Here is a 27,331-nt window from a genome sequence, read left to right on the forward strand (position 1 = left end):
AGTCCGGAGCCGCTGTGCAGGCACCGGCTTCTGAGGGTGTATTCAGGCCTACCGATTTTCATATTAAACAGACAACTTCATTTCAAGCCAAAAATACTGAGTTTCTCAGGCCTAAAGTTTGCACTATGCCTAGGAAACAGACGACCAAAGCACATTCTCAGGCCCACAGGTCTCCAAACAAATGATTAGAATGGCTGAAGACCTTGTTACCTTAATTAAGGGGAAGCAAGCATTCCCCCTCAGAGACCTAGAACTGATTTTCCTTCCGATTCTTCTGATCAGGAATCTGATATCTCTGTTTTTTCTGACTACCAGGACATACCCTTATCTACCTATGAAGATTCTGATGCAGAGGATTCCATTCCCTCTGCTTCCCTTCCAGAAGATTTTTCTTTTGGTGAAGCCCTGCATACCCTTAGGGAGCATTTCCGCTGGGAAAGCCAGGACTACTCTGTCCAAAAAGAGACTCGGAATTTTTAAACCTGCCTCAGCACAGGCCTCTAGCTATCCCTCCTGTTCTGGAGATTGTAGATGATGATTTCTTGGAATCCAGCCTTACCCTGGATACTTTGCCTCCAGCTCCCAGGAAACCTGACAGGTACTATAGAGTACCTGACTCTCTCAAATTCTTTTTCAAGAACCCTACTGCAGATCCAGAGACCATTTCCAAAGGACCAAATGGCATTAAGGCTACTACTACCAAGAATCCTACCCCTTCTGACAGGGATTCTAGGGCTTTAGACAGATGGGGTAAGAAGGTATACACCTCTGCTACTCTGGCCATTAAGGCTTTAAATTGCCAGTTTCATATGTTAAAGTATCAGCAGCATATTATGGGACTAATTAAACAGAAAATTATGTTGATTCCTGTCTGTGCAGAGCACAAAGATTTAAGAGAGTTAATGCATTCTGCTGACCAAGTTGGTAAACCTACTTTGCAGTGTGGTTTTGATGCTTTAAAAGCATCTTATAGGGCTGCTGTCACTGGTTCTGTTCTTAGAAGGCTTGCTTGGCTTAAGGAACAAAACTTGCCAGATCATGTCAAAGCAAAATTACTGGATGCACCCTTAAACCAAGAGCGCCTATTTGGCAATAATGCAGAAGAAGTTCTCAAAAGGATGGAGGAGAAAGCTAAATTTATGCAAACTGTTAAAGATTTCTTACAGGTACAGCCACCTAGATTCAGTAGGCATTGGCCTTCTAAGAACTTATCCTTTCCAGTCCCTTCCAGGCCTTCTCAGTCCAAACCCAGGGGCAGCAGACTCCCAAGACTTCAGTCTCATGTTATGCAGAGATCTAAGCAGTGGAGTGCTCCCACGTCCAAAACAGGGAGTAGTTAGCCCACCCCCCCTATGGTAAACTTGCACAATGACTTATCCATAACTCCCCCAAGCCTTGCTCAAGTACTTGCACCTTTAGGAGGAAAACTCGCCCTGCATGCAAAAAACTGGGACTACATTACCCAAGACAAATGGGATGTTCTTCATGTTTCACTGTTGCAGTCATTACATTTGGGTAATCTTCTGGCAGGTTGCCCTCAATCGGCCTGATTAGTAAAGTTTTGGGTCCTGTGTCGGTTGCTGTCCCTTCATCCATGACGTCAGGTCATCAGGGGTATAAAACATGCAGCCGACGCCATTACATCCGTCTTTCTTGCTGCGTGGTGCCCGAAGCAGAAGCCGTTTGCAAGTGCCGGTCGTTCAACTCCTGAAATTTTTGTTTTCTAGTTTCAGAACCGAAGTTTTCAACTAAAAGCTAAGTACCCCGTTGGGGAAACTTTTTCTTGCTCCTTACCAATGTCAGTAAAAGTTAATAATTACATTACTTGTGGGAAGCAAATGTCTCATAAGGCTTTTCATTTGTACTGTATTCCTTGCCTAGGCCCTGACCACAACGTGTCTTGCTGTCAGTTTTGTGCTAAATTTAATCAACGCACAATTAAACGTCGGTATTTTCCCTAGGATACAGATTCCATTTCCACTCACTCCCAACCCTAAGTGGATGGTCAAACCCCCTCCCCCCCCCCCCAAACCAGTGGGCGGAGGCCCAAAAGCAAGTATTTTCTCTCCTCAGCATCAAGGGTAATCAGCCTGTCCCAGCAGAATAAAGGGGACAAGGCTTTTATACAAGACTGTTCCTGGTTCCCAGAAAAGAAAACTCCTGGCGTCCTATCCTGGATTTATCTATTCTCAACACCTTTCTGGTGGTTCCAAAATTCAAAATGCTAACTCTCCAACAGCTACTTCCTATGCTAGCCAAGGATGCCTGGTTGGCAACCCTAGACTTAAAAGAAGCTTACCTGCACATCCCCATAAGGGAATCTTGCAGGAAATGCCTTTGCTTCAGGGCAGGCTCTATACACTATCAGTTCTCTGCACTTCCCTTTGGCTTATCTACTGCTCCCAGGGTATTCACGAAGTGCTTAGCTCCAGCCATTGCTTTTTGCAGGCAGAGAAGTATTCAGATTTACCCATACTTGGACGATTGCTTGATTCAGGTGGAAAGTCAGGACTTGCTACTACAGCACCTGGCATTTGTAAAGAGACTTCTAAGTTCACTGCGGTACACCATCAACGAAAAGAAATCACACCTAGTACCCTGCCAACAGATTGTATTCCTGGGAACAAGCTTAAACACAACTTCCCAGATGGCATTCCTCACTCCAGAGAGCAAGCTTGAACACAACTTCCCAGATGGCATTCCTCACTCCAGAGAAACAAATTTATTTGACAACTTACTTCAACCTACTGGCCACAAAAACCCAGCTATCTGCAAGGAAAATACTGCAAGCTCTGGGGCTCATGGCCTCTTGCATTCTGTTAATTCCGTATGCAAGACTGCCTATGAGGCAACTTCAATGATATCTAAAAAGTCTATGGTGTCAACATTCTCAGGACCTGGAAACAAGAATTCCTATCATTCCGTGTCTAAGGGCAGAGGCCTGCAACCACAACTAGGGACTCTCTTTCACTCTACCCCCTGCCACCCAAACCCTAAAAACAGACACCTCAGACTATGCATGGGGGGCTCACATGGCAGGGGCAGTGCATTCAAGGCAAAGGGACCCCAAAGCAGACGCACCTGCATATCACTCAAAAAGAAATGTTAGCTGTACAGAATGCTATGACAGCCTTCAAAGGCCTTATTCTTCCAGGACAACTATTGGTAAAGACAGACAACACTAGAGTTATGTGGTACATAAGCAAGCAGGGGGGAACACATTCCTACCCACTCTGCAGACTATCCATGGCTCTGTGGAACACAGCCTTGAGCAACCAAGTGCACCTACAAGCTCAATTCCTGCCAGGCAAGTTAAATTCACTGGCAGACAACTTAAGCAGAAATCTCAGGGACCCACACAAATGGAAACTGGAACCCAAAATATTCAAGCTCTTGGGGAACAGATGGGGGACACCAGAGGTGGACCTGTTTGCTTCCCCTCAGAACTATCAGTTGAACAAATACTGCACCAGAAATCCCCACAGCCAAGTTTGGAAGGTGGTTGCCCTGTCCTTTTCTTGGGAAAGCCTCTCAGTCTATGCCTTCCCCCTCTGCCTCTCCTCTCGAAGGTTCTACTAAAGATCAAACAGGACAAGCCAAGGACAATCCTGATTGCACCAGACTGGCCATGCCAGCACTGGTATCCTCTTTTGTGCAATAGTGCCCAGCTTATCTCATATACCAGATTACTTAACAGAAATGCTCCACAAGGGCCTATCCTTCTCTTCAGTTAAGATTCATTCCTCTGCCATCTCAGCTCATTATAATACTGAGCCACTCCTCTCATCCTCTGGTAAAATGGTTCCTTAGAGGGGACAAAAATTTATGACCCCCCCCCCCCCCCCCCCCCCCCAAGGAGAGCTCTCACTCCAGCCTGGGACCTTAACTTTGTATTGGAAAAACTTACACTTCCCCCTTTGAACCGGCTGCTACAGCAGAGTTGAATTCCTCTCATGGAAAACAGCTTTAATTCTAGCCATCACTTCAGCAAGAAGAGTGTCTGAACTGCAGGCCCTTATGGCAGTGGAACCCTTCATTATATTCCTCAGGACTAACCCATCTTATGTGCCCAAGGTGGTGTCCAGTGTGGCTTTAAACCAGTCCATTCCTTTGGCTACTTTTTTCCCTAATCCTCAAAATAAAGGGGAAAGGATACTGCATTCTCTAGACGTGCACAGACAGCCTAGATTCTGTTTGGACAAGACTAAGCCTACCAGAAAATCTGACCAGCTGCTAGCTTTCCTACGGCGACAGAGGGGAATGCCACTTCAAAGTGAACCATATCTAAATGAATAGCACATGGAAAACCTACCCCACAGGGGATAAGAACACATTCCACTAGGGCTACATCTACCTCTACTGCGTTTCTCAGAGGAGTCCCTACCAGGGACATCCTGGAAGCTGCAACCTGGAGCTCTGTACACACTTTCACCACCAAGCATTACCACTTGCCAACTTTTTCTAAATCCAGAGCTGGCTTTGCCACTGCATACGTGCAGGGCCTTATAGCTGGTCCTAATGCTAATTGCCTCCTCCCATCCTTAGCTTTGGGAATTTACCCTAATGTGATGACTGCAACAGTGAAACACGAAGAACATAGTACAGTTGTGTACAATTACCATAAATGTAGATGTTCGAGTGTATTCACTGTTGCAGTCCTGGTTACCCCCCCCCCCCCTCCAGCCCCCTGATTGTGTTTGCTTTCACCAATCCTTTTTGGTTTAGCATATCTTATACTGTGTGTATTTGCTTTTTGCTGGGGGTGTTCCATACCATATAATTGCTTCCTATTATGGGGCACCTGACATCTGGGGCAAGAAAAACTGATGTAATGGCATCGGCTGCATGTTTTATACCCCTGACGACCTGACGTCATGGAAGAAGCGACAGCGTCCGATGCAGAAATCCCAAGATTCTGATATTCTGGCCAGCTGAGTGCTACCTGCAGACGGATAACCCAAATGTGATGACACAACAGTGAATACACTCGAATATCTACATTTATTGTAAGTGTACACAACTGTACTTGCTCTTTTTCTTTTTCTTTGAAGCTGTAGCAAAAATGGAATACTTATTTCAATGCAAAGTGAAGTCCTAGTTTCACCTTAGAAGTAGTTTGATTTGTTACAGTTGGAAAATTGGATTTTCCTCAACCTGCAGTTGCATAACCAGTTTTGTCAGCATTAGGATGATTTTTTAAGTTTGCAGCATGCTTAGTATGCAGCAAAGTTCCAGAAGGTTTAGAACGTCTGCTTAGAAATGTTTGCATAGGTAGTTTTAGACATCAGTCAGACTTCAGAGTTTTCCTCAGATAGATACCAAGTCTTGGAGGCATGCTGGGAAAGAGAGAAATGGCATGTTTTATGGAGCATGTTGGTAGATATTGAAAACTCCTTAGAGTACTTTGTCAGAAATGTTGAAAGCATCTGGTTGTAACTAACAAAATGATTCTTTTGAATCAAAGCTGGGTAATGCAGGTTTGACTTACCTATACATAGTACAGTCTTGCTAAGTTTAATGATGGCTGCTGAAAAAGCAATTAATAGAAAGTGGAAATCAAAACCTTAATCAGCTAAAGTGTTGAATATTGCAAAGAGGAAAAAAGAAATGGAGCCGACATCTTTAGAAAAAGGAAGGATTAAGTTACGTAGAAATAAATGGAATCTGTAGGAATCATGCATGCAGAATAATTTTCCTGAAGAATAGTGAAGTTTAAAGGAAAGCAAGAATTTAGCAGTTTAAGTAGTGGAGTGAATGAAAATTGTTAAAAAGAGAACATGTATGTTGTGTCTTTCGGCTTTTCGGGTTAGGGGTCGCCACAGCGGAACTCCGGTCCGCTAATGATTGGCAGTAGATTTTTACGTGCCGAGTTGCCAGCCCTGACGCACAACCTTCAACGAAGGTACGCCCATTCACGCATGTCTCCACATAGAAGACGCTCTCGCTGAGAATCGAACAGGACGTCTTACTGTGAGGCGACAATGCTACCGCAGCACCACCACCGCAGTAAAAAGAGAACATGAAAAGTAATAATGGAAATGTTACTATGGTTTGTTTTATTTTCTGCTTAATGTATTTGTACTCCTGTCATATTTTACAATGTAATGAAAAAAACTACTACAGTTTTGTGAGAACTCACCACAGCAGTAGATTTTAAAAGTAGGGTCACTGGCATTGCAAGTTCCAATCAGCCTTTACCATTGGGAAACCCCTTAATCTCTTGGATTATAAACCTTGAACTTTTTGGCAGGATTCCACAATGGTGATTCCCAAAATTGTTACTAGATAGAGTTGTTGGCCAATTTGTCTTGGCCTCCATGGTGTTTGCTAGCAAAAAAATAGCATAGTCTGTTGACCCCCCCCTCCCCCCGGTTATCGGTGACCCATACATGCATCTTGAAGCGGGGAGGATGTCAGCCTGTGTCCTTGTATATGCAGAGCACAGTGGCTGATTCTCATGTATGGTGAAAACTACTGCAGCAATGACCCTACTCAAGTCTTGTGTTGCAGTAAGTCCTCCTGCAGCTGTACTTTCATCTCCCTTTGATAGCATGACTTCTAAACCTTTTAATATATATATATGTATATATATTTTTTGCTTGACTAAAATGTTTAGTAACGTTATTTGTTTTGTTTGTCCATTTCACTGAATGTTTTAGGTAGTTTAGTTTCCAGTATTGTTACCACAGTTGTAGTTTGATATTTGATAGTTTTCCTTGAAGGTGATACCTTTCTTTATGTGCAGTGTAATCCATTGTAATTTCCTTTAGATGTTTGGCCAAGTGGCAGCCTTTAATGTGTTTCTCTCCTTTCAGAAGCAGAAGGTACAAACTATATTGACTGCATTTTTAATGCGTCATGTTATTTGCATAAATATTTCATTAATGTTTTATTCCATATAGATTAAATCAGTTTTGTTTACTTATTTTTAGAAGCATTTAGTGTGCATGACTGAATGGTCTGTTATTGCTGTTTGAATTCTGCTGGTCACTAGGAGAAGACTGTTGAGGATTTTTTTAGAACAGTGTCATTTAACCAGGCAGAAGGTGTGGTACATGTTAGCCAGCAGTAATCTTGCATATTAAACTATTCTGGAGCCCATAGGAAAATGAAAGCATGATAACTATGAAAATTTGTTTTTAATAATCATGTTTACATTTCAGATTTTTTCTCGTCAAGTCGATATCCTTTAGGTAATATCTTCTCTTCTGGTTCTACCTCGATTGCTACAGTTGCTCCACTTACTGGGAATGAATCCTTGTCCCAGGTAACATATAAAGCTCTCCTTTTGTCTGAGATGTTTTAGTGGAAGCTGTTGAAAGAAATGCTGTAGTGTTGCCTTGTACTGGTTTTGAACACCATGCTTTTCTCTAACTAGCAGAGTTGCAGGTCCTGATCTGTGTGGTAGAGAACTTGTTCATTGTCATGGTGATGAGTGTGGTAGGTTGGTTTACCAGTTGTCACATTTCTTAACTTCATTCTTACAAGAAGTGCTGTACAGAACTATTCTCGGTCTTTGCCTCATTAGTTTTACATTTTGGACATTGCTGTTCATCTAAGTGATTGTTTGCTGTGATGATCAGCAACATGGATGACCACAGCTTATTGCAGAGCTGTTTGGTAGGGTTGGAGGCATGGTCTTAAAGAAAGCAGCATGTTGATTTAATAAGGATAAAGCAAAGATTTTTTCTGTCCATACTTATGTTAACAGACTTTTAACACATTTTAACCGAATGAGTGAGCATACAAGAGATTTTAGGTGTTAAGGTGATGAGAATTTGAATTTAAAGGTCCATGTTGATGATATTGTCAAAGAATATAGCAAACTGACTATGTTTGAAGAGAGTTAGCAAACCTTGACAAGGAAATATAGTAAAAATGATCCATGCCAGTCTAATAACAAAGAATGAGCATAGCCACATTTTCTGTCCTTTTAAAATGGAAATCTTCCAGTATAACATTGAGGGAGTACAAAGAACAAGTTCATATGTACTCTTGAAGGTTTAAAATATGAGGACAGACTCAAACATTTCTACAAGAGGGATTTGGTTCTAGTTTGGAAGGCAACATAGGGCATGTACTTAAGCAAATGTTTGGTCTTAAAGAGAATATGCATCAGGTCCATTGTATTATAACAGTGAGAAGGAGCAGTAAAACCATAAATTCATTCTGTGAACCATTTATGATAGGAACTATCTTCTACCTTCACTCAAAGGTAAAAACATTCATACCTTCAAGGAATCACTTTTAAAGTGCAATTATTTGTAGTTTAGGCAATTATTTTTGACGTAGCATACTTCCAGGTCTAGACAAGTATAGTAACTTACTTGTCTGTGCCTGAGTAAACTGTTGTGTTGTATCATACTGTATGTTGTTGTTGCAGAGATACCTATCTGTATGGGGAAGTGATGGTACCTAAGAATAAGTCAGGCCAGGCAGACTGTGCTCATGTCAGCATTGTTGTATGCACTTTGTAGTCAAGAGTAAGGGTTGTAGAGAGACAGATGTTTTGTTACATTAATGTATTTATTTATTTTATTTTTTGCTGTGCTTTTTATGCTGGTAGCTCCAAGACCATACAGCATCCTGAAAGTGAGGATGATCTGAGCTCTGGTGATAGTTATCGATAACAGGAATTCATCCAACATCCCTCCCATGTGTGGTGACGGCCTGGTTCTGCTTTTGTGCCAGTGTATGTGCCAGGGCTACAGCTGCCTTCATTAATTCTTCGTGAATTGGATGCTGGCGTCATTATTCTTGTAGCTCAGACATAATGCACAGTTCCTTCAGTCACAGGTGTTCCGTCATTGCCAACAGTATGCAATACATGGCTGACATTGATGGGGTCTTGAATTCAATCACTGCCAACACAAATGTCACCCTGGTACATGAGGAACAGGGGCTACTATCCCAGGATTTGCTTCACTGGCCCAAATAGCTCAGAGGAATGGTCTCTGTCAAGTGAAACTGCTGATGTCCAACAGGTTAACTTGCACACAGATCTGATTTGATAATTAAGTTAACAAATCTGGCCTTACCCCAAGAGCATAAAGGCAATAGCCTGTATTGTCCTGAGTATGGACTGCACAGGCTAGAACTGTACACAGATCACTTCAGGACTGAATATTTGCCCTAGCACCCAGGGGAGCCCCTTTCTCCCCAGTCTCTCTGTGAACTACAGTGTCTTCTAGTGCCCCTTATTCATCATAGCTACTTTGCAAACAAATTATTTTGACATACACACAATTTCAAGGGAAGGCTGGCATAATTATCCAGTTCCTCACAATTTCCTTCTAAGCACAGAAGTGCTGCCACCACTCAGCCACACCTACTACCTGATGCCCTTGATTTAGCCAAATATAGCACATAAAAATTATCTTTTTCTGGTGGTAGACTTAACTTATCTTGCTAATTGGAGACTGAAGCTACCGCTTGTTAATCTACAGTACTCGGTACCCACTTTTGAAGTAATAACACATATATAAATATTAGATCCAGGTACTTAAAAGTGAATAAATACAGCTTACCAAAGCGAACAATGCTGACACATACTGACTGCTGAAAATGTCAGTTATCCAGATATGAATTCTTAAAGAAAATCTGTATCTGAGCTACTTAAGTAAGTCTGTCTCTGGCTTAGAGTACTGAACCCTTACTGTTCGAAGTTCCTAGAATATACAAAGCAGAACTGCAGGCTTCCAAGAATGTTGTCACTACAATGTCTTCAGTAAGAGTAAGACTGTTTTTCCATTTTTTGATTAAAATATGTATTTATGTTGGTCCTCTCTGGACACTGAGAACAGATGAAATAGTTGCTGAAGGTGCCTATTCCATAGCGGCAACAAAAGCTCTGTCCACATAAGGCACTGTTCTCAGCTAGCACTTTAGATCTCATTGCCGCCATTAGTGTTTCAGTGAGTTCTCTGAACTAGCGTTTGACATCTTTGCTATTTTTTCACTCCCTTGATAGGACAGAGAAGTCTTAATGTTTTCTGTAACTTCTCATTGTATTACAGTTGTTAGGAGTCCGTTGTTTCTACAGCTTTTATTAGCTTTTCAAACTCCTTTTTCATCAAACTTTCCCTGAATTTCCCCCCTCATTCCATCTCCTTCCCAGTCAATTAAAAAATTATGCTTCTATTTCTATGTCAGATATTAAGTATAGCAGGCATTTGTATACTTATCAAGTAATTCCATTTGTAGTTTGCATTTAGTTGCTATGTTTTGTAGTAGATAAGGACAAGGCCTTTGTCTTAAAAAAAAAAAAAAAAAAAAAAAAAAAATTGAGCAATGTAGGCACACGATCCCATCCCAAGATCCACATTGACTGTGTATTGTGTGTCTTAGGGTCAGGCATTTTTATTCTTATTGTACCATTTGCAAAAACTTCAGTTCTAGAACCCTCCTGGATGAAGAAATAAACTGGTGTTAAAAGGATTATTGAAAGGAGAGTGACAGAGACTGACATGACACCAGTGAAGAGAAAGTCTGGAGGAAACCAAGACTTGCAGCCTAGAAAAATTGTTACGGACTAAAAGTACCCAGGATTTATTGCCTCATCATCTCCTTGTGCAGGACGATGGCAAGAAAGAGTTGAGGTTGTGGTGCTGTCCAACTCCCCTTTTACCCCAGAATAGTGACGTCGGACAGAGTGTCCGCCAACTCCCGTAGTGGGGAAAATTATCTCTGGCAGTTGGGCTGGCCAAGGGCTTCCATGGCAGGAAATCCCACAAGTTAGGACTACAACAGTAAATGCACTCGAACATCTACATTTATGGTAAGCATACAGAACTATACTTTTTCCTTCCTTGGCTTCCTTTTTGATGTGGCCTGCACCAGTAGTTTCAGCCCTGGTTACTTTAGTTTTAGTAGAGTTGTTGGCATGGAGGGGACTGAATAAGGTCCTTTGGCATAAACAGGCACCTGCTCTGCTGGTTCCTGTCATTCACACCATTAAGGCCAAACCTTTAAGCTGTTCATCCATCTTGCCTCTCAAGACAGAGGATTTCAAAGAATAGAAGACACCCCCAAGTCTGAGTTTACTTCTCTTATGGAGAAGTTGTGATGAATACCCACAGAACCCTTCTAGGAAAAGGACATGCAAGAGGAAGCACTTAGACTCTCCTTTGAAGTCCCCCTCCCCAGATATAGATCTTGATGTGAGAGAGAGGCTTCTCCCATTCTCCCCCCTGAGGACACCAAATTTTTGAAGTTTTGAAAATTACCCATTCACCCCCACCTCTGCTAAAGAAGAGAACTTGCAGGAAGCCTAGAGGTCCTCATGCGCAGCAGCCTTGGTGGTGCCCTCACCAGACAAGATCATAGATAGTCTGTTCGTAAACGCTTGGAGGGATGTAGATGTCATTAAACCTGTTCCCTGGACGCCTGGCACTGTTACATACCCCCAAGGATGGGCCCCATTCGAGTAAGGGGCCTCTTGTTGATTCCATTGTAGTATCAGCAGCTGAAAAGACACAAACGGCACCACAAACTGTAGAAAAGACAAACCAAAGCAGGAACAAGCAGAACCCCAAAATCTTCAGCTGTTTATTAAAAATGACTTGAATAAAACTGGTAGCAAATCACAAGTAGAGTTGAGCGCTTTTCGTCTAGTTTAGTAACTAGACTTCCTCACAGCAGTTCAAATTCACTTACACTTCCCCCTTATTCCTCCTAATAACTTAATTACTTGATGTATACCAATTAGACATGAATAAATTACCTTAAACTTTGCAGTATAAATTAAGTTAAACAATCAATGCTATTGATTGGTACAACATATATAGTACAATGACATAAAATGGAATGAACTAAAATAAATTACTGTACTTAAAAAAATAAACAAAATTCATATCAACCTTTACATTAATAACAGTCTACCTACATCTTTTCTTAATAATGCTGTTGTATTTTACATGAAACATTACATTTTAAACTACCTATTCAAGCTGTTAAGTCTCGAGACACTGAATGGAACAACAGTCGTTTATACCTGAATAGTGGCAAGCATCCAACCAGATCTGTCTCGTTAATTCTTTTTTTCCAATAGTAGAGATCTCGGTCCACCCCTTACATCTTTTGGGATATGATCAATAACTTTAAACCCAAAGCTGTGAGTAGGGTTCCCTTTAATATGACTAGCTAGGGCATTTTCGGTTTTCTCCTTTCTGATGTAATAAAGGTGCTCATATACCCTCTCTTGTAATCTACGATCAGTTTTCCCAATGTAGAAAGCGGGACATAGTTGACATTGAGCTAGGTGTATAACATAGGTAGAATTACAGTTAAATCTACCTGATTTAATGATGTAACGTTGATCCCTAATATAAAATGTGTACCCTATATCTATAAATTTACAATAATTACAGGATTCACATTTGGTCATACCTGGGTTCCTTGCAGTTCTAGTATTGCTTGCCTCCAAAAGATTTTTCAAATTCTTACCCTTCTTAAAAGTAAAAGAGGGAAGTGACCCTAATACTAGGTGCAATTCAGAATTGTTACTCAGCAAATTCCAGATGTTCTTTGTGTTTCACTGTTGCAGTCATTACACTTGGGGTTATCCTGTTGGCAGGCTACCCTCAGTCGGCCTGAATTCCAAAGTCTAGGTCCGCGTCTGTTGCTGTCGCCTCTTCCCTGACGTCAGTGCACCAGGGGTATAAAAGATGCAGCCGACGCCATTTTCTTCAGTCTTTCTTGCCGCACGGTGCCCGAAGCAGAAGCAGTTCGCAAGTGCCGGTCGGCCGACTCCTGAGATTTCAGTGTTCGAATTTCAGATCCGAAGTCTTCATTAAAAGCTAAGTACCCCGTTGGGGAAACTTTTTTCTTGCTCCACACCAATGTCAGAAAAAGTTAATAATTGTATTTCTTGTGGGAAGCAAATACTTCATAAGGACTTTCATTCTTACTGTATTCCTTGCCTAGGCCCTGATCACGATGTTGCTAGTTGTCAATTTTGTGCTGGATTTAACCAACGCACTATTAAGCGTCGGTACGATTTTGCATTACACTATTTTGGCAGAAGATTTAATTGTACGATGTCGGATAGCCATCCAACTACTGGAATTCACAAGAAACGCAAAGAAAAAGAAAAGGACAGGCATCCGAGGTCCGAAACCGATGACGAGGCTTCTTCTAAGCCAGTCGCCAGTTCTCAGTGAGGCGCCTTCGCAGCCCCTGACGCCCGCTACGTTAGACCTGCAGGCCGCTACCGACTCCCACGTGGAGTCGACTAGGCCGCTGGAAACTCAAGGTATTGGACCTTCGGAGATTGTTCCCTCAGATGGGTCCGGAGCCACTGAGCAAGCATCGGCTTCTGTGGGTGTTTTCAGACCTAAACCGACTTCAGCTTCAAAGGCAAAGACTAAAGCACCTTTAAAGACAAAGAAACAAGTACAACAGCCTCATGGACAGGCCTCCATGCCCAAAAAACAGATGCTCAAAATGGCTGAAGACTTGATTACTTTGATCAGGGGTTCCCATCCCCCACCTGATAAAAGGCCTAGCTAAGAGACCGAATATTAATCTTCAGATCATGTTTCCATTTCATCTGATTCCTCTTCTGATCAGGAATACTGTCTTCCTCCCTCTGAGGATTCTGATGCTAAAGAATCTATCCCTTCAGCCTCTCCTCCTGAGGATTACTCTTTTGGGGAAACCTTGCATACCATGAGGGAGCATTTCCACTGGGAGAGCCAAGATTTTTCAGAATCTAAGAAAAGGCTCAGAGACTTCCTTTTACTACCACAACACAGGCCCCCTAGCTATTCCACCTGTGTTAGACATTGTAGATGATGTATTTTCAGAGTCCAGTCTGACCCCTGACTCCTTACCTCCAGCTCCTAATAAGCCGGACAGGTACTACAGGTTTCCTGACTCTCAAATTCCTTTTCAAAAACCCTGCTGCTGACCCAGAAACTATCTCTCAGGGTCCCAAAGAGGTCAAGGCTTCCACTGCAAAAAACCCTACCCCGTCTGACAGAGATTCAAGGGCATTGGACAGATGGGGGAAAAAGATTTACACTTCTGCTATTGTCAGTTTCATATGCTCAAATATCAGCAATATATTATGTCACTGCTTAAACAGAAAATGTTGATAAATTCTGAATGTGCAGAAAACAAAGAAATGCAGGATTTATTGCATGCAGCTGAACAAGTTGGAAAGCATACTTTGCAATGTGGTTTTGATTCTTTGGAGGCCTCCTGCAGGGCCGCTGTTACGGGTTCTGTCATCAGGAGGCATGCTTGGTTAAAGGAACAAAATCTGCCTGATCATGTCAAAGAAAAATTATTAGATGCTCCATTACAGCATGATACCTTGTTTGGTGTTAAAACAGAAGAGGTGTTAAAGAAAATGGAGGACAAAGCTAAATCTATGCAAACGGATAAGGATTTCTTACAGGTACAGCCTCCAAGATTTAGCAGACACTGGCCTACAAAGAATTGGTCCTTTCCAGTGTCAGACAGACCACAAAGGGACAGATACAGACGCCCAAGAGGCAGATCCCAGCCCAAAGGTTCATACAGGTCTAAACAATGGGGTGCTTCTACCTCCAAAAGTGGAGAAGACAAATCAAAGCATACAGGAAACAGTCCCAATGACTTCCCCCTGTCTGCACCAAGCACTTATCTTCTGGCTGTACCTTTAGGGGGAAGCTAGCACTTTTTTCTCAAAATTGGCACATAATAACCCAGGACAAATGGCTCCTAGACATAGTGTCACAAGGCTACAAGTTTCACTTCCATACCCTGCCCTGGGCAAACGGTTGGCCAGACCTGCCAAAACATCAACGGGCAGAGGCACAAAAACAAGTCTCATCCCTCATGGACATGAGGGCCATTCAACAAGTACCACAACAAGAGCAGGGACAAGGATTTTATTCGACTGTTCTTGGTACCAAGAAAGGACAAGACCTGGAGACCAATACTGGACCTGTCTATCCTAAACACATATCTGGATATACCAAAATTCAAAATGTTGACTCTACAGCAACTTCTGCCCATGTTGGGCAAGAAGGCTTGGCTTGTGACTTTAGACCTAAAAGAGGCATACCTGCATGTCCCAATCAGACAAACATGCAGAAGATACCTCCGATTCAAAGCAGGCTCAATGCACTACCAATTCTCTGCACTGCCCTTTGGATTATCTACTGCACCCAGGGTCTTCACAAAGTGCCTGGCACCAGTAATTGCATTCTGCAGACAAAGAGGAATACAAATATATCCTTACTTGGACGACTGCCTCATTCAAGCAGAGAACAAGGGCATTCTACTACAGCATCTGACATTTGTAAAGAGATTTCTAACAGGCCTAGGGTACACAGTCAACGAAAAGAAATCAAAACTAGTACCCTCTCGAGATAATATTCCTGGGTGCAAGCTTGAATACAACTGCCCAGATGGCTTGTCTCACGCCAGACAAACAAAGACAACTGACTACTTATTTCAACCTGTTGGCAACAAAGGCCCAGTTATCTGCAAGAAAAATTCTGCAGGTTTTGGGCTTCATGGCATCCTGCATTCTACTAATTCCATATGCGAGACTGCATATGAGGAAACTTCAATGGTACCTAAAAAGTGTTTGGACTCAACATTGCCACAGCCTGGAAACAATAATTACCCTCATTCCCTGCCTGCAACAAGAGTTTCGATGGTGGGCGAAGGCTTGTCAACAGAACAAGGGACAGCCATTCACTTTACCCCCAACCAGGCAGACATTAACAACGGATGCATCAGATTATGCCTGGGGGGCCCACATGGCAGGAAGATGTATTCAAGGCACATGGTCCGCAAACCAAATGCATTTACATATCAATTAAAAAGAGATGCTAGCTGTTCAAAATGCCCTGACAGCCTTCAAGGACCTACTTCATCCGGGACAACTACTGATAAAGACAGACAACACCACGGTCATGTGGTATATAAACAAGCAAGGAGGCACTCATTCTTACCCCCTTTGCAGACTAGCCATGGCTTTGTGGGACACAGCATTGACTTACCAAGTACATCTGCAGGCACAATTCCTGCCAGGAAAGATAAATACTCTGGCAGATAAACTAAGCAGAAACATCATGGATCCCCACGAGTGGAAATTGGATCCACAAGTCTTCAGCATGATAACAAGGAAATGGGGATGCCCGGATATAGATCTATTTGCCTCTCCTCACAACTACCAATTAAAAAGATTCTGCACAAGGACTTATCACAGACAAGCATGGAAAGTGGACGCCCTATCTTTCAGCTGGAAAAGCTTAGCAGTATATGCCTTTCCTCCACTGCCTCTTCTCCCCAAGGTACTCCTAAAGGTCAGACAAGAGAAGCCAAAGATGATACTGATTGCCCCAGACTGGCCTTGCCAGTACTAGTATCCAATCCTAAGGAACTTGTCTCAATGCCCGGCTTGGACCTTGCCTCAAATACCTCATCTACTGTCCCAACAAAACAATCAGATCCTGCACAGCCAACTAAAGACCTTAAATCTGACAGCATGGCGGATAATGTAGTCATACAAAACGCACCTCTCACTAAAGCTGTGATGTTGTCATTTTGGAGGCCAGAAGGCCTAGTACCAGAAAATCTTACGCTGGAAAATGGAAGAGATTCTGTGCTTGGAACCAGGCACAAGGAATGGACACAGCTGTACCAAATATTCCTCAGATTTTGCAATACTTAACTGAGTTGCTGGACAAAGGCTTATCCTTTTCATCAATTAAAATTCATGCCTCTGCCATTTTGGCTTATTACAATACAGAGAGCCACCAATTTTTTCTCATCCTTTAAGGCAGTACCTCAGAAGAGCCAAAAACTTAAGGCCTCCAAGGAGATCACCAATACCTGCATGGGACCTCAATTATGTCTTTTAAAACTCACCCTGCCTCCTTTTGAGCCAGCCGCTACAGCTGATATAAAGTTTTTATCTTGGAAAAAAACTCTGCTCCTAGCAATAACCTCTGCAAGACGAGTCTCAGAGCTACAGGCACTCATGGCTGTGGAACCCTGTATCATTTTATTTATCCAGACAGCGTTTCTCTGAGGACAAACCTAACATTTATGCCTAAGGCAGTGTCCAGTGTGGCCCTTAACCAAACTATTCATCTGCCTACTTTTCATCCAAACCCACAGAATAAGGGGGAGAGAATTCTGCATTCTTTGGACATACATAGACCGCTACGCTTCTACTTGAACAGAACAAAATCTTTCAGAAAGACAGAGCAACTACTAGTGGCATATGCTGCAGGATCACAAGGAAAGGCTATCTCAAAGCAGACTATTTCAAAGTGGATAGGCCACTGCATTCGTTTCTGCTATTCACAACATGACAAGCCAGTGCCTAAGGGCATTAGGCCACATTCAACCAGAGCAGCAGCCACTTCAGCAGCCTTCCTCAGGGGAGTACCAACCAAAGACATTTTAGAGGCTGCTACCTGGAGTTCAGTGCACACTTTTACAAAGCACCATCATTTACCACTCTACTCTAAATCCAGGGCAGGCTTTGCCACAGCAGTTCTGCAGGGGCCTCATAGCCTCTCCTAATGCTATTTAGCTCCAACCTCCCAATCATAGCTTTGGGATTCAACCCAAGTATAATGACTGCAACAGTGAAACACGAACATAGTACAGTTGTGTACATTTACCATAAATGTAGATGTTCAAGTGTATTCACTGTTGCAGTCCAGGTTACCCACCCACCATCCCCCTTATCTTTGCTGGAACTTATCTGTACTTCTCTAATCTATACAACCTATGTGGTGTATTTGCTTGATGAAGGTATAATATATTTTGGCCATGCATTTTTTATTGGCATATTTTTAGCCTACCCTTTTGGGGGCACCTGACATCTGGTGCAAGAAAAACTGAAGAAAATGGCATCGGCTGCATCTTTTATACCCCTGGCGCACTGACGTCAGGGAAGAGGCGACAGCAACCGACTCCAGACCTAGACTTTGGAATTCAGGCTGACTGAGGGTAGCCTGCCAGCAGGATAACCCCAAGTGTAATGACTGCAACAGTGAATACACTCGAACATCTACATTTATGGTAAGTGTACACAACTGTACTTTTTTCTTTATTGAAAGAGGAGCTAAATGTTAGTATAAAAGAGACCGGAGACCTGTTTGTCACTTGATTGGTAACAATATTAGTCATGTTGTGGGAAAGGGCTTTCCCCTGTAATAATGGGGTGTAGACACCATTAGACCTCTTCTGTGTAATCTCGGGTCATGATTTCCTCGATAAAGTCTCTCGGATACCCCCTAGAATGAAACATATCAGCAATTTTTTTCACATTCCTTCAAAAATTCACTATCGACTGTGATCATCCTTGCAGCCTGAACTAACTGGCCTTTGATTACTGATTTTTTATGGTGGAAGGGGTGTGAACTACTAAAATGTAAATATGTATTTGAGAAGGTGTCCTTCCTATGAATTCTGGCAGCCAGTCTTTTATGAGATCGATCCGTGCAGAGTTCAATATCCAAATAAGTTATTGTCCCTTTATGAAAGGTATAAGTAAATTTCAATAACTTAGTCTGATTTAAATATTCAGTAACTGCACAACTTCATCCAAGCTGCCTTTATGGATGACAAGTATGTCATCCAAAAAGTGCGCATAAAAACATACCCTATCCATATGGTGTCTTTGTGTAAAAATGTGCTCCTTTTCCCAGTAGGCCATAACTGTGTTAGCAGAACTGGCCCCACATGAGGACCCCATAGCCATCCCAATTTTTTGTAAATGCATTACTTTATCTGAGGAAGTTGGGTCAGTGAACCTGACTAAAAGCGCTTCATAAACTTTGTATTTTATCCTTCCTGTGTCGTCCTTTGGGTGCTTTGTCTAGTTGTTTCAGCAGTTTCAGTATTTGTATTTTTTTTCCAGTTTGTTTTGTAATGGCATCCGAGGAACTCATACTATTGGAAGATACATTAATGCAGTCAACTCAAACCAAAGCAGGTAGTCTTACCCTGCTTCTTGGCTTAATGTCTAGAAGATTAGACGACCTTGCAGCACGAGTGGAAACACTATCACAACCACAGCCAGCTGTAGTGAATGAAGAACCAGATGGTACTGCAAGATTAAATGGAACTGGTGTATCTAGTCCACGAACACTAGTCCCTATAACCACAACAAATGAACAAAGAATTAGTCATCCGAACCAGCGTAATCCATTGCTACTAGCACAAGGGAGTGGCAACAGTGTAGCAAGTAATGATTCTGTTGTAACACCACCTAATTCAAATTCATCCGTGGGGCTTATTGGAACACTGGAGATTTCTGTCTGGCTGAATGATGTACCGCTTCTGCTTAAACCAGGTACGGGAACCTTTGTTGTGTTATCGGCTGAAGGAAATGAAAATTTATTGGTGAATAAGTTAAAACTACTTGATGTTAAACTGTTAAATACAAAAAACTTCAATTAGAAATCAGTTATTTCAAAGAATGTTGTAATGCCAACATAGTCCCAAAAAGATCAAATAAGAGCGTCGGGACCGCTGAGTAAAAGTCCAATAGTTTATTACAGGCACCAGAGTATAAAATTAATTTTATACTTTGGTGCCTGTAATAAACTATTGGACTTTTACTCAGCGGTCCTGACGCTCTTATTTTGTTCTCCAGCGAACATTTGTTTGGTTTTAGTTTTTATTTTTGTTCGCCTTTCATCTCTTCATTGGTTTTATAGTCCCAAAAGGACTTGGATCCTGGCAATTTCCCACAAGCCTTGAAGCTGGGACTGTTTTCCACAAAGAATTAATACAGCTATTTAATAGGCAAGGTATAGAACTTATGGAGCTTATGAGCAAACATTATAAATGTTACTTGGAATTATTAGCTAAGAAAATTGAGCAACTAAATGTTGATATAAAAAACCACCCTGATTATACACATTACTACTATGACCACAATAGAATTTTTACAAGTATAAGCCAACAAATTGAAAACTTGATAGATGTTAAAATTAAGAAGCTGGAAAGAGACCGAACAGACTATGCTAAAGGTACTGCATATCCTAACCCGCCCATATCGCAGACGTGGAATCCATTAAGTAATTTGCATACGATGCCAGGTAGTTATAACAATGTAAATCAAGCTTCGAACAACGAGGACTTTGGCTCTATACTATCTACCAGTAGAAATGATACTGAAGTTAGTGCCAATAAACAAGGAAAAGAAATAAATAGAGGCAAAGAACTTTTACATAATAATGCAGATACTAACACATATACAGGGGCAAGTACAATCAAACCGACAAAATTTTCACTCTGTGAAGAACAAGAAGTACAGCTGTACAATGAACAACCAATTCAACCCTTACAACGCACGAGGAAAAACGAAGCAGAAAAGGTAGAAGAACCTGATGCTGAACCACATTGTTTCCCCTGCAAAGTTGTGATTAATAAATCAGGTGACTTTATAATTACTCCGACATCGAGATCAGTGAAGATGTGGTTGAATTATTCTCAAAAGGTTACACATTTGTACCAACACCATGCCTTGATATAGCGAGACTGTTACTGGACTTTAAAAGTTTTGTGAGAAAATTAAATTTGACGGTTGTTTGTAGTAGTGACATAACTACAATTAGTGCATTATACATTCTTAGCATGTTCAACCTGCCATTACATCCATCTTTATTTATTTTTGACAAAATATGTGAATTAGATTTTAGAACTTTATTAAGTGATAGGAATTGTGATAACAAGAACTTAATTAAACAAGAATATTAACTATTAAATTAAATAAAAAGTCAACCTGTTAAGATGTATAAAACCTGATAAAGGAGGTGGTTTGGTAATGATGAATTACACCAGTTATGTAACCAAGACAAAATATGTGAATTAGATTTTAGAACTTTATTAAGTGATAGGAATTGTGATAATAAGAACTTAATTAAACAAGAATATTCACTATTAAATTAAATAAAAAGTCAACCTGTTAAGCTGTATAAAACCTGATAAAGGAGGCGGTTTGGTAATGATGAATTACACCAGTTATGTAACCAAGATGAATAAGGTTTTAAGTACTGAAACATATACGAAAGTTAGTAGAAATGAATTAAATACAGCATATTGAAATATTAACCTTAATGACTTGTTCATAAAAGATATAATAGATAAACATACTTTGAATTATTTAACTATATCTTTTCCAAAAATTCCATGTATTTTTGGAGTGCCAAAAGTCCACATGAATATAGCTGATCCACCTATGAGAGCACTAGTAGATGCTAGGCAGTCTGTCACCTATGCTAGTGCAAAAGCAGTGGAAAAAATTTTGAAAAAAATGTGTCAACAATGAAAAACAGATCTGTCGTGATTCTTGGTCATTTTTATCAGACATAGACAAACTGGCGTTATGCAGAGAATATAATTTTTTAACAATAGATGTTTGCGATTTGTATAGCTCTATACCTCATGAGGAGGGGGTTCAAGCAGTATTAACAATGATGAGGAAATATGAAGCTCCACAGATAGACATTAGACTGGTGGAAGAACTGCTTTCTCTTATATTGTATAACAATTATATATTCGAAAAAGAAATTTATTTACAACTAATAGGAGTGGCAGTGAGCTCACCGATGGGATCTAGTTATGCAAACCTAGTTCTAGCCCATTGGGAACATGAAAATATTTTTTCGAATATTGATATAATGAATTGTATTTATTATTATACACACTTCTTGGATGATATTTTTATCATCCTAAAGGGCAATGAAATTGCAGCTAAAAGTTTAGTGGAACATCTTAATAATAGCAGTTCTTATATAAAGTTTAATTATGATCCACTAGATGGCAACCAACTGTCTATGTAATGTTTTATAATGCAGCGAGTGAACACGACTCGAACGAGGAAAACAAAGTATTTAATAGTAAAAACTACAATCAAGAACACTCAATACATCTAGTTAAGTGCTTTTATCTGCACAAGCAGACTTCTTCAGTACACCTGGAATGTTAAAATGTGAATCATGTAACTATTGTGGTTTTATAGCAACAGGACAAAAGTTTACTATTAGAAATAGGGAATATAGTATTAAGAAAAGGTTTACATGTAATACAAAAATGGTGGTCTATTTAGCTCAATGTAATCTCTGTTCAGCTTTCTATGTCGGAAAAATTGATAGAAAACTAAAAGAAAGAATATATGAACATCTGTACAGTATAAGAAAAAAATTAGAATGCTTTAGCTAAACATATTAAACATAATTCCACTCATAGTTTTAAATTTAGGGCCATAGATCAAATCATGGAAGACTATAGAGGGGGCCCAACCAGTTTTTTTTTTACTAGAACTGGAACTTTTATGGCAGTTAAGGTTAGATGTCCATCACCCTCCTGGCATTAATGAAACTTGTTCAATCTTGCCATATATATATATATATATATATATATATATATATATATATATATATATATATATATATATATATATATATGCATATCACATTATATTGTATTTGTATACATATATGAGGTAAAAATATATATACATGTATTTTTAAGTAATACATAAAATGCTGACATTACTTGACTATGAGCTTTTAGAGGCATGAATAGTAGTAGGACTGTCTTTAACTTTATTTAAAGTATTTAAAGTAGTGAACATTATTTAAAGTTGCGAATAGTATTGTTGGTTTGGTTTAATATTTTATCAGCGAGGTTATCGCTTTAAAAGCAAGGTAGTTTAAAGAATGCATTGGGACTCTGTAGTTAATCGTTAGTAATTTATTATGTAAATGATTTTATCACATGATTTTTGAATGTATTTAAAAACTTCTATGCATTACTTTGTTGTTATCGGAGGAAGTTGGGTCAGTGAACCTGACGAAAAGCGCTTCATAAACTTTGTATTTTATCCTTCCTGTGTCGCCCTTTGGGTGCTTTGTCTAGTTGTTTCAGTGGTAACAATATTAGTCATGTTGTGGGAAAGGGCTTTCCCATGTAATAATGGGGTGTAGACACCATTAGACCTCTTCTGTGTAATCTGTCATGATTTCCTCGATAAGGTCTCTCGGATACCCCCTGGAATGAAACATATCAGCTATTTTTTCACATTCCTTCAAAAATTCACTATCGACTGTGATCATCCTTGCGGCCCAAACTAACTGGCCTTTAATTACTGATTTTTTTGTGGTGGAAGGGGTGTGAACTACTGAAATGTAAATATGTATTTGAGAAGGTGTCCTTCCTATGAATTCTGGCAGCCAGTCTTTTATGAGATCGATCCGTACAGAGTTCAGTATCCAAATAAGTTATTCTCCCTTTATGAAAGGTATAAGTAAATTTCAAAAACTTAGTAGTCTGATTTAAATATTAAGTAACTGCACAACTTCACCGAAGCTGCCTTTATGGATGACAAATATGTCACCCAAAAAGTGCATATAAAAAATACCCTATCCATAAGGTGTCTTTGTGTAAAAATTTTCTCCTTTTCCCAGTAGGCCATAACTGTGCTAGCAGAACTGACCCCACATGGGGACCCCATAGCCACCCCAATTTTTTGTAAATAAAACTGGTTGTCAAACAGAAAGTAGTTATTAGTTAGCAAAATGTCCAACAAAATGCTGACCAATTTTGTCTCTGCTGAAGGGGCCCTTTCTCACTAAGGAACCGAAGTACATATTCGATTCTTTCCTCTTATGGAATGGACATGTAAAGGTCTCTAACATCGATAGTTAAGAAATTGAAATAAGGAAGTTCATTTAATTTAGATAGAAAGGACCAAGAATCTTTACAAATTTGATCTTCATTCCTGAGATATTTCTTCAAAATGTTATCCACTACCTTGGCTGTAAGATAAGTTATACTTTGGCGAGAATCTACTAATGACCTCATTGGTGGATCTGTTAAAGATTTATGTATTTTAGACACACCGAACAAAAGTCATCCATGCTTCTAGTAATGTTTCCCAGATGATGGATAGGCTAGGGAAGTGTGTGTATCAAGTACTTTTTTCATCTGGCAGATGAATTTCTTGGGAAACACAAGGTTTCAGAGGATTCTGACTAATAAAACCATGTAGGCTCTAAAACAGTTCCCCATTGGTGACTACTGAAAACAGTTGAAGACCCAGATGGCCACCAACAGTTTAATCGCTTCTCTGTCATTATGACTGTAGTATCAATCAGTGGATGGAGCAGCTAGGTTAGCAGGCTTCTGCCTTGCTATATAGCACCAAGCCCGGCTTTTCCTTATTGGGTTTACAGATCACTTCAGGGTGGCCTTCAATGGTGCCCTTTTTTGATGCATCTTCACTTTTTGGGCAGAAAGTCAAGGAGAATCTGCAGGCATGTATAGCAAGACGGCAAAATGCTCACAGCTGTTGGGATAAGATGTTCATCGTGTTTCGCTGTTGCAGTCATTACACTTGGGTTATCCTGCTGGCAGGCGATACGCAGTCGGCCTGAGTTCCAAAGTCTTGGTCCGGCATCTGTTGCTGTCGCCTCTTCCCTGACGTCAGTGCGCCAGGGGTATAAAAGTTGCAACCGACGCCATTTTCTTCAGTCTTTCTTGCCGCGCGGTGCCCGAAGCAAAAGCAGTTCGCAAGTGCTGGTCGGCCGACTCCTGAGATTTTCAAAATTGAATTTCAGAACCGAAGTCTTCAATAAAGCTAAGTACCCCGTTTGGGAAACTTTTTCTTGCTCCAGACCGATGTCAGTAAAAGTTAATAATTGTATTTCTTGTGGGAAGCAAATACCTCATAAGGACTTTCACTCTTACTGTATTCCTTGCCTAGGCCCTGACCATGATGTTACTAGTTGTCGGTTTTGTGCTAGATTCAATAAACGCACTATTAAACGTTGGTTTGATTTTGCTTTACATTATTTTGGACGAAGATTTAATTATATAATGCCGTCGGAACATCCGATGACCGGAATGCATAAAAAACGCAAAGACAAAGAAAAAGACAGGCATCCAAGGTCCAAAACCGACGACGAAGCCTCTTCTAGGCCAGTCGCCGGTTCTCAGTGAGGCGCTTTTGCAGCCCCTGACACCCACTACCTCAGAGCCACAGGCCGTAACCGACAGCCATGTGGAGACACCGAGGCCTGTGAAAACTCAAGGTATTGGGCCTATGGAAACTATACCCTCAGATGGGTCTGGAGCTGCTGAGCAGGCACCGGCTTCTGAGGGTGTTTTCAGACCTTCACAGCTTACATTTAAGGCTTCTACAGCAGCAAAGGCAAAGTCAAAAACACCATTAAAGTCAAGGAAACAAGTGCAGCATTCTCCAGAACAGTCATCCATGCCAAAGAAACAGATGCTTAAAATGGCTGAAGACCTAATTACTTTAATCAGGGGCTCCCATCCCCCTCCTGACAAAAGGCGTAGGCAAGACACAGATTATGATTCCTTTGATCAGGTTTTCATTTCCTCTGATTCTTCTTCTGATCAGGGTTATTCTCTCCCTCCCTATGAGGACTCTGATGCTGAAGAGTCCATTCCTTCAGCCTCACCGCCTGAGGATTATTCTTTTGGGGAAACCCTGCACACCATGAGGGAGCATTTCCATTGGGAGAGCCAGGATTACTCAGAATCCAAGAAAAGGCTCAGAGATTTCCTTTTATTGCCTCAGCACAGGCCCTTGGCTATCCCCTCTGTGCTTGATATTGTAGATGATGTTTTTTCTGAATCCAGTCTGTCTCCTGACTCTTTACCCCCTGCACCAGTAAAGCCAGACAGGCACTACAGGGTCCCTGACTCTCATAAATTTCTTTACAAAAACCCTGCTGCAGACCCAGAAACAATTTTTCAGGGTCCTAAAGAGGTTAAGGCTTCCACTGCCAAAAATCCTGTCCCCTCAGATAGGGATTCCAGAGCTCTGGACAGATGGGGGGAAAAAAGTTGACACTTCTGCTACTTTAGCTGTAAGAGCTTTAAACTGTCAAGTTTCACATGCTTAAATATCAACAGTACCTCATGTCATTGTTAAAGCAGAAAATGGTTACAAACATAGAAAGTCCTGACAGTAAAGAAATGCAGGATTTATTGCATGCAGTTGAACAAGTGGGAAAGCATACTCCGCAATGTGGTTTTGATTCATTAGAGGCTTCTTGTAGAGCTGCAGTTACAGGCTCTGTTATTCGAAGACATGCTTGGTTGAAAGAACAAAGTTTACCTGACCATGTTTTGTTTGGTGTTACGGCAGAAGAGGTGTTAAATTAAATGGAGGATAAAGCAAAGTCAATGCAAATGGTGAAAGATTTCTTACAGGTTCAACCACCTAGATTTAGCAGAAACTGGCCTTCAAAAAATTGGTCCTTTCCGGTGTCAGACAGGCCCCAAAGAGGCAGATACAGATGCCCAAGAGGCAGATCTCAGCCCCAAGGCTCCTACAGACGTAAACAATGGGGTACTTCAGCCCCCAAAGGAGGAGAAGACAAATCACAACCTTATAGGAAACCATCACAATGACTTCCCTCTGCAAATGCCAAGGTCTTACCAGTTGACAGCACCCCTAGGGGGAAAGCTAGCCATTTTCTTAAAAAATTGGTACATGATCACCCAAGACCAATGGGTGCTGAATTTTGTTTCTCAGGGGTACAGATTCCACTTCCACACGCTTCCAAAACCAAAAGGGTATGCCAAACCTGCCACAAAACCAGTGGGCAGAGGCACAAAAACAGATTGCGGCTCTTATGGATATGGGAGCTCTTCAGAAAGTTCCATAAGAAGAACAGGGGCAAGGATTTTACTCAAAGACTTTTCTTAGTACCCAGAAAAGACAAAGCCTGGAGACCAATACTGGACCTGTCTATCCTAAATTCTTTCCTGGATGTTCCAAAATTCAAAATGTTAACACTACAACAACTTCTGCCCATGCTGGGCAAGGAGGCTTGGCTGGTAACTTTGGACCTCAAGGAGGCATACCTGCATGTCTCAATCAGACAATCGTGCCGAAGATACCTCAGATTTATAGCAGGCTCAATGCATTACCGATTCTTTGCACTGCCCTTTGGCTTATCTACTGCGCCCAGGGTCTTCACAAAATGCCTGGCACCAGTAATTGCATTTTGCAGACAAAAAGGAATTCAAATATATCCCTACTTGGACGACTGCCTTATTCAAGCAGAGAGCAAAGACATTCTTCTAAAGCACCTGGCATTTGTAAAAAGATTGCTAATTTGCCTAGGGTACACAGTAAACGAAAAGAAATCAAAACTAGTGCCCTCTCAAGAGATAATACTCCTGGGTGCAAGCTTAAATATAACTGCCCAGATGGCTTATCTCACGCCAGACAAACAAAAGCAACTGACTCATTACTTTCAAATGATGGCAACAAAGACCCAGCTCCCTGCAAGAAAAATTCTGCAGGCCCTAACTTTCATGGCAT

General features: G+C 41.0%; 1 protein-coding gene across 1 annotated transcript in view; it reads left to right on the top strand.

The window, feature by feature from the left end:
• Positions 1-27,331, top strand: part of LOC122799503 (MLX interacting protein) — a gene marked incomplete in the record, with an annotated part of 1,086,811 nt that overhangs the window by 274,236 nt on the left and 785,244 nt on the right. Inside the window, 1 exon segment of the mRNA XM_044068616.1 lies at positions 7,164-7,267. Coding sequence (XP_043924551.1) covers positions 7,164-7,267 — 104 coding nt within the window.

This window comes from Protopterus annectens, chromosome 4.part0, assembly GCF_019279795.1.
Source record: "Protopterus annectens isolate FY-2018-M chromosome 4.part0, PAN1.0, whole genome shotgun sequence".
Lineage (NCBI taxonomy): Eukaryota > Metazoa > Chordata > Ceratodontiformes > Protopteridae > Protopterus > Protopterus annectens.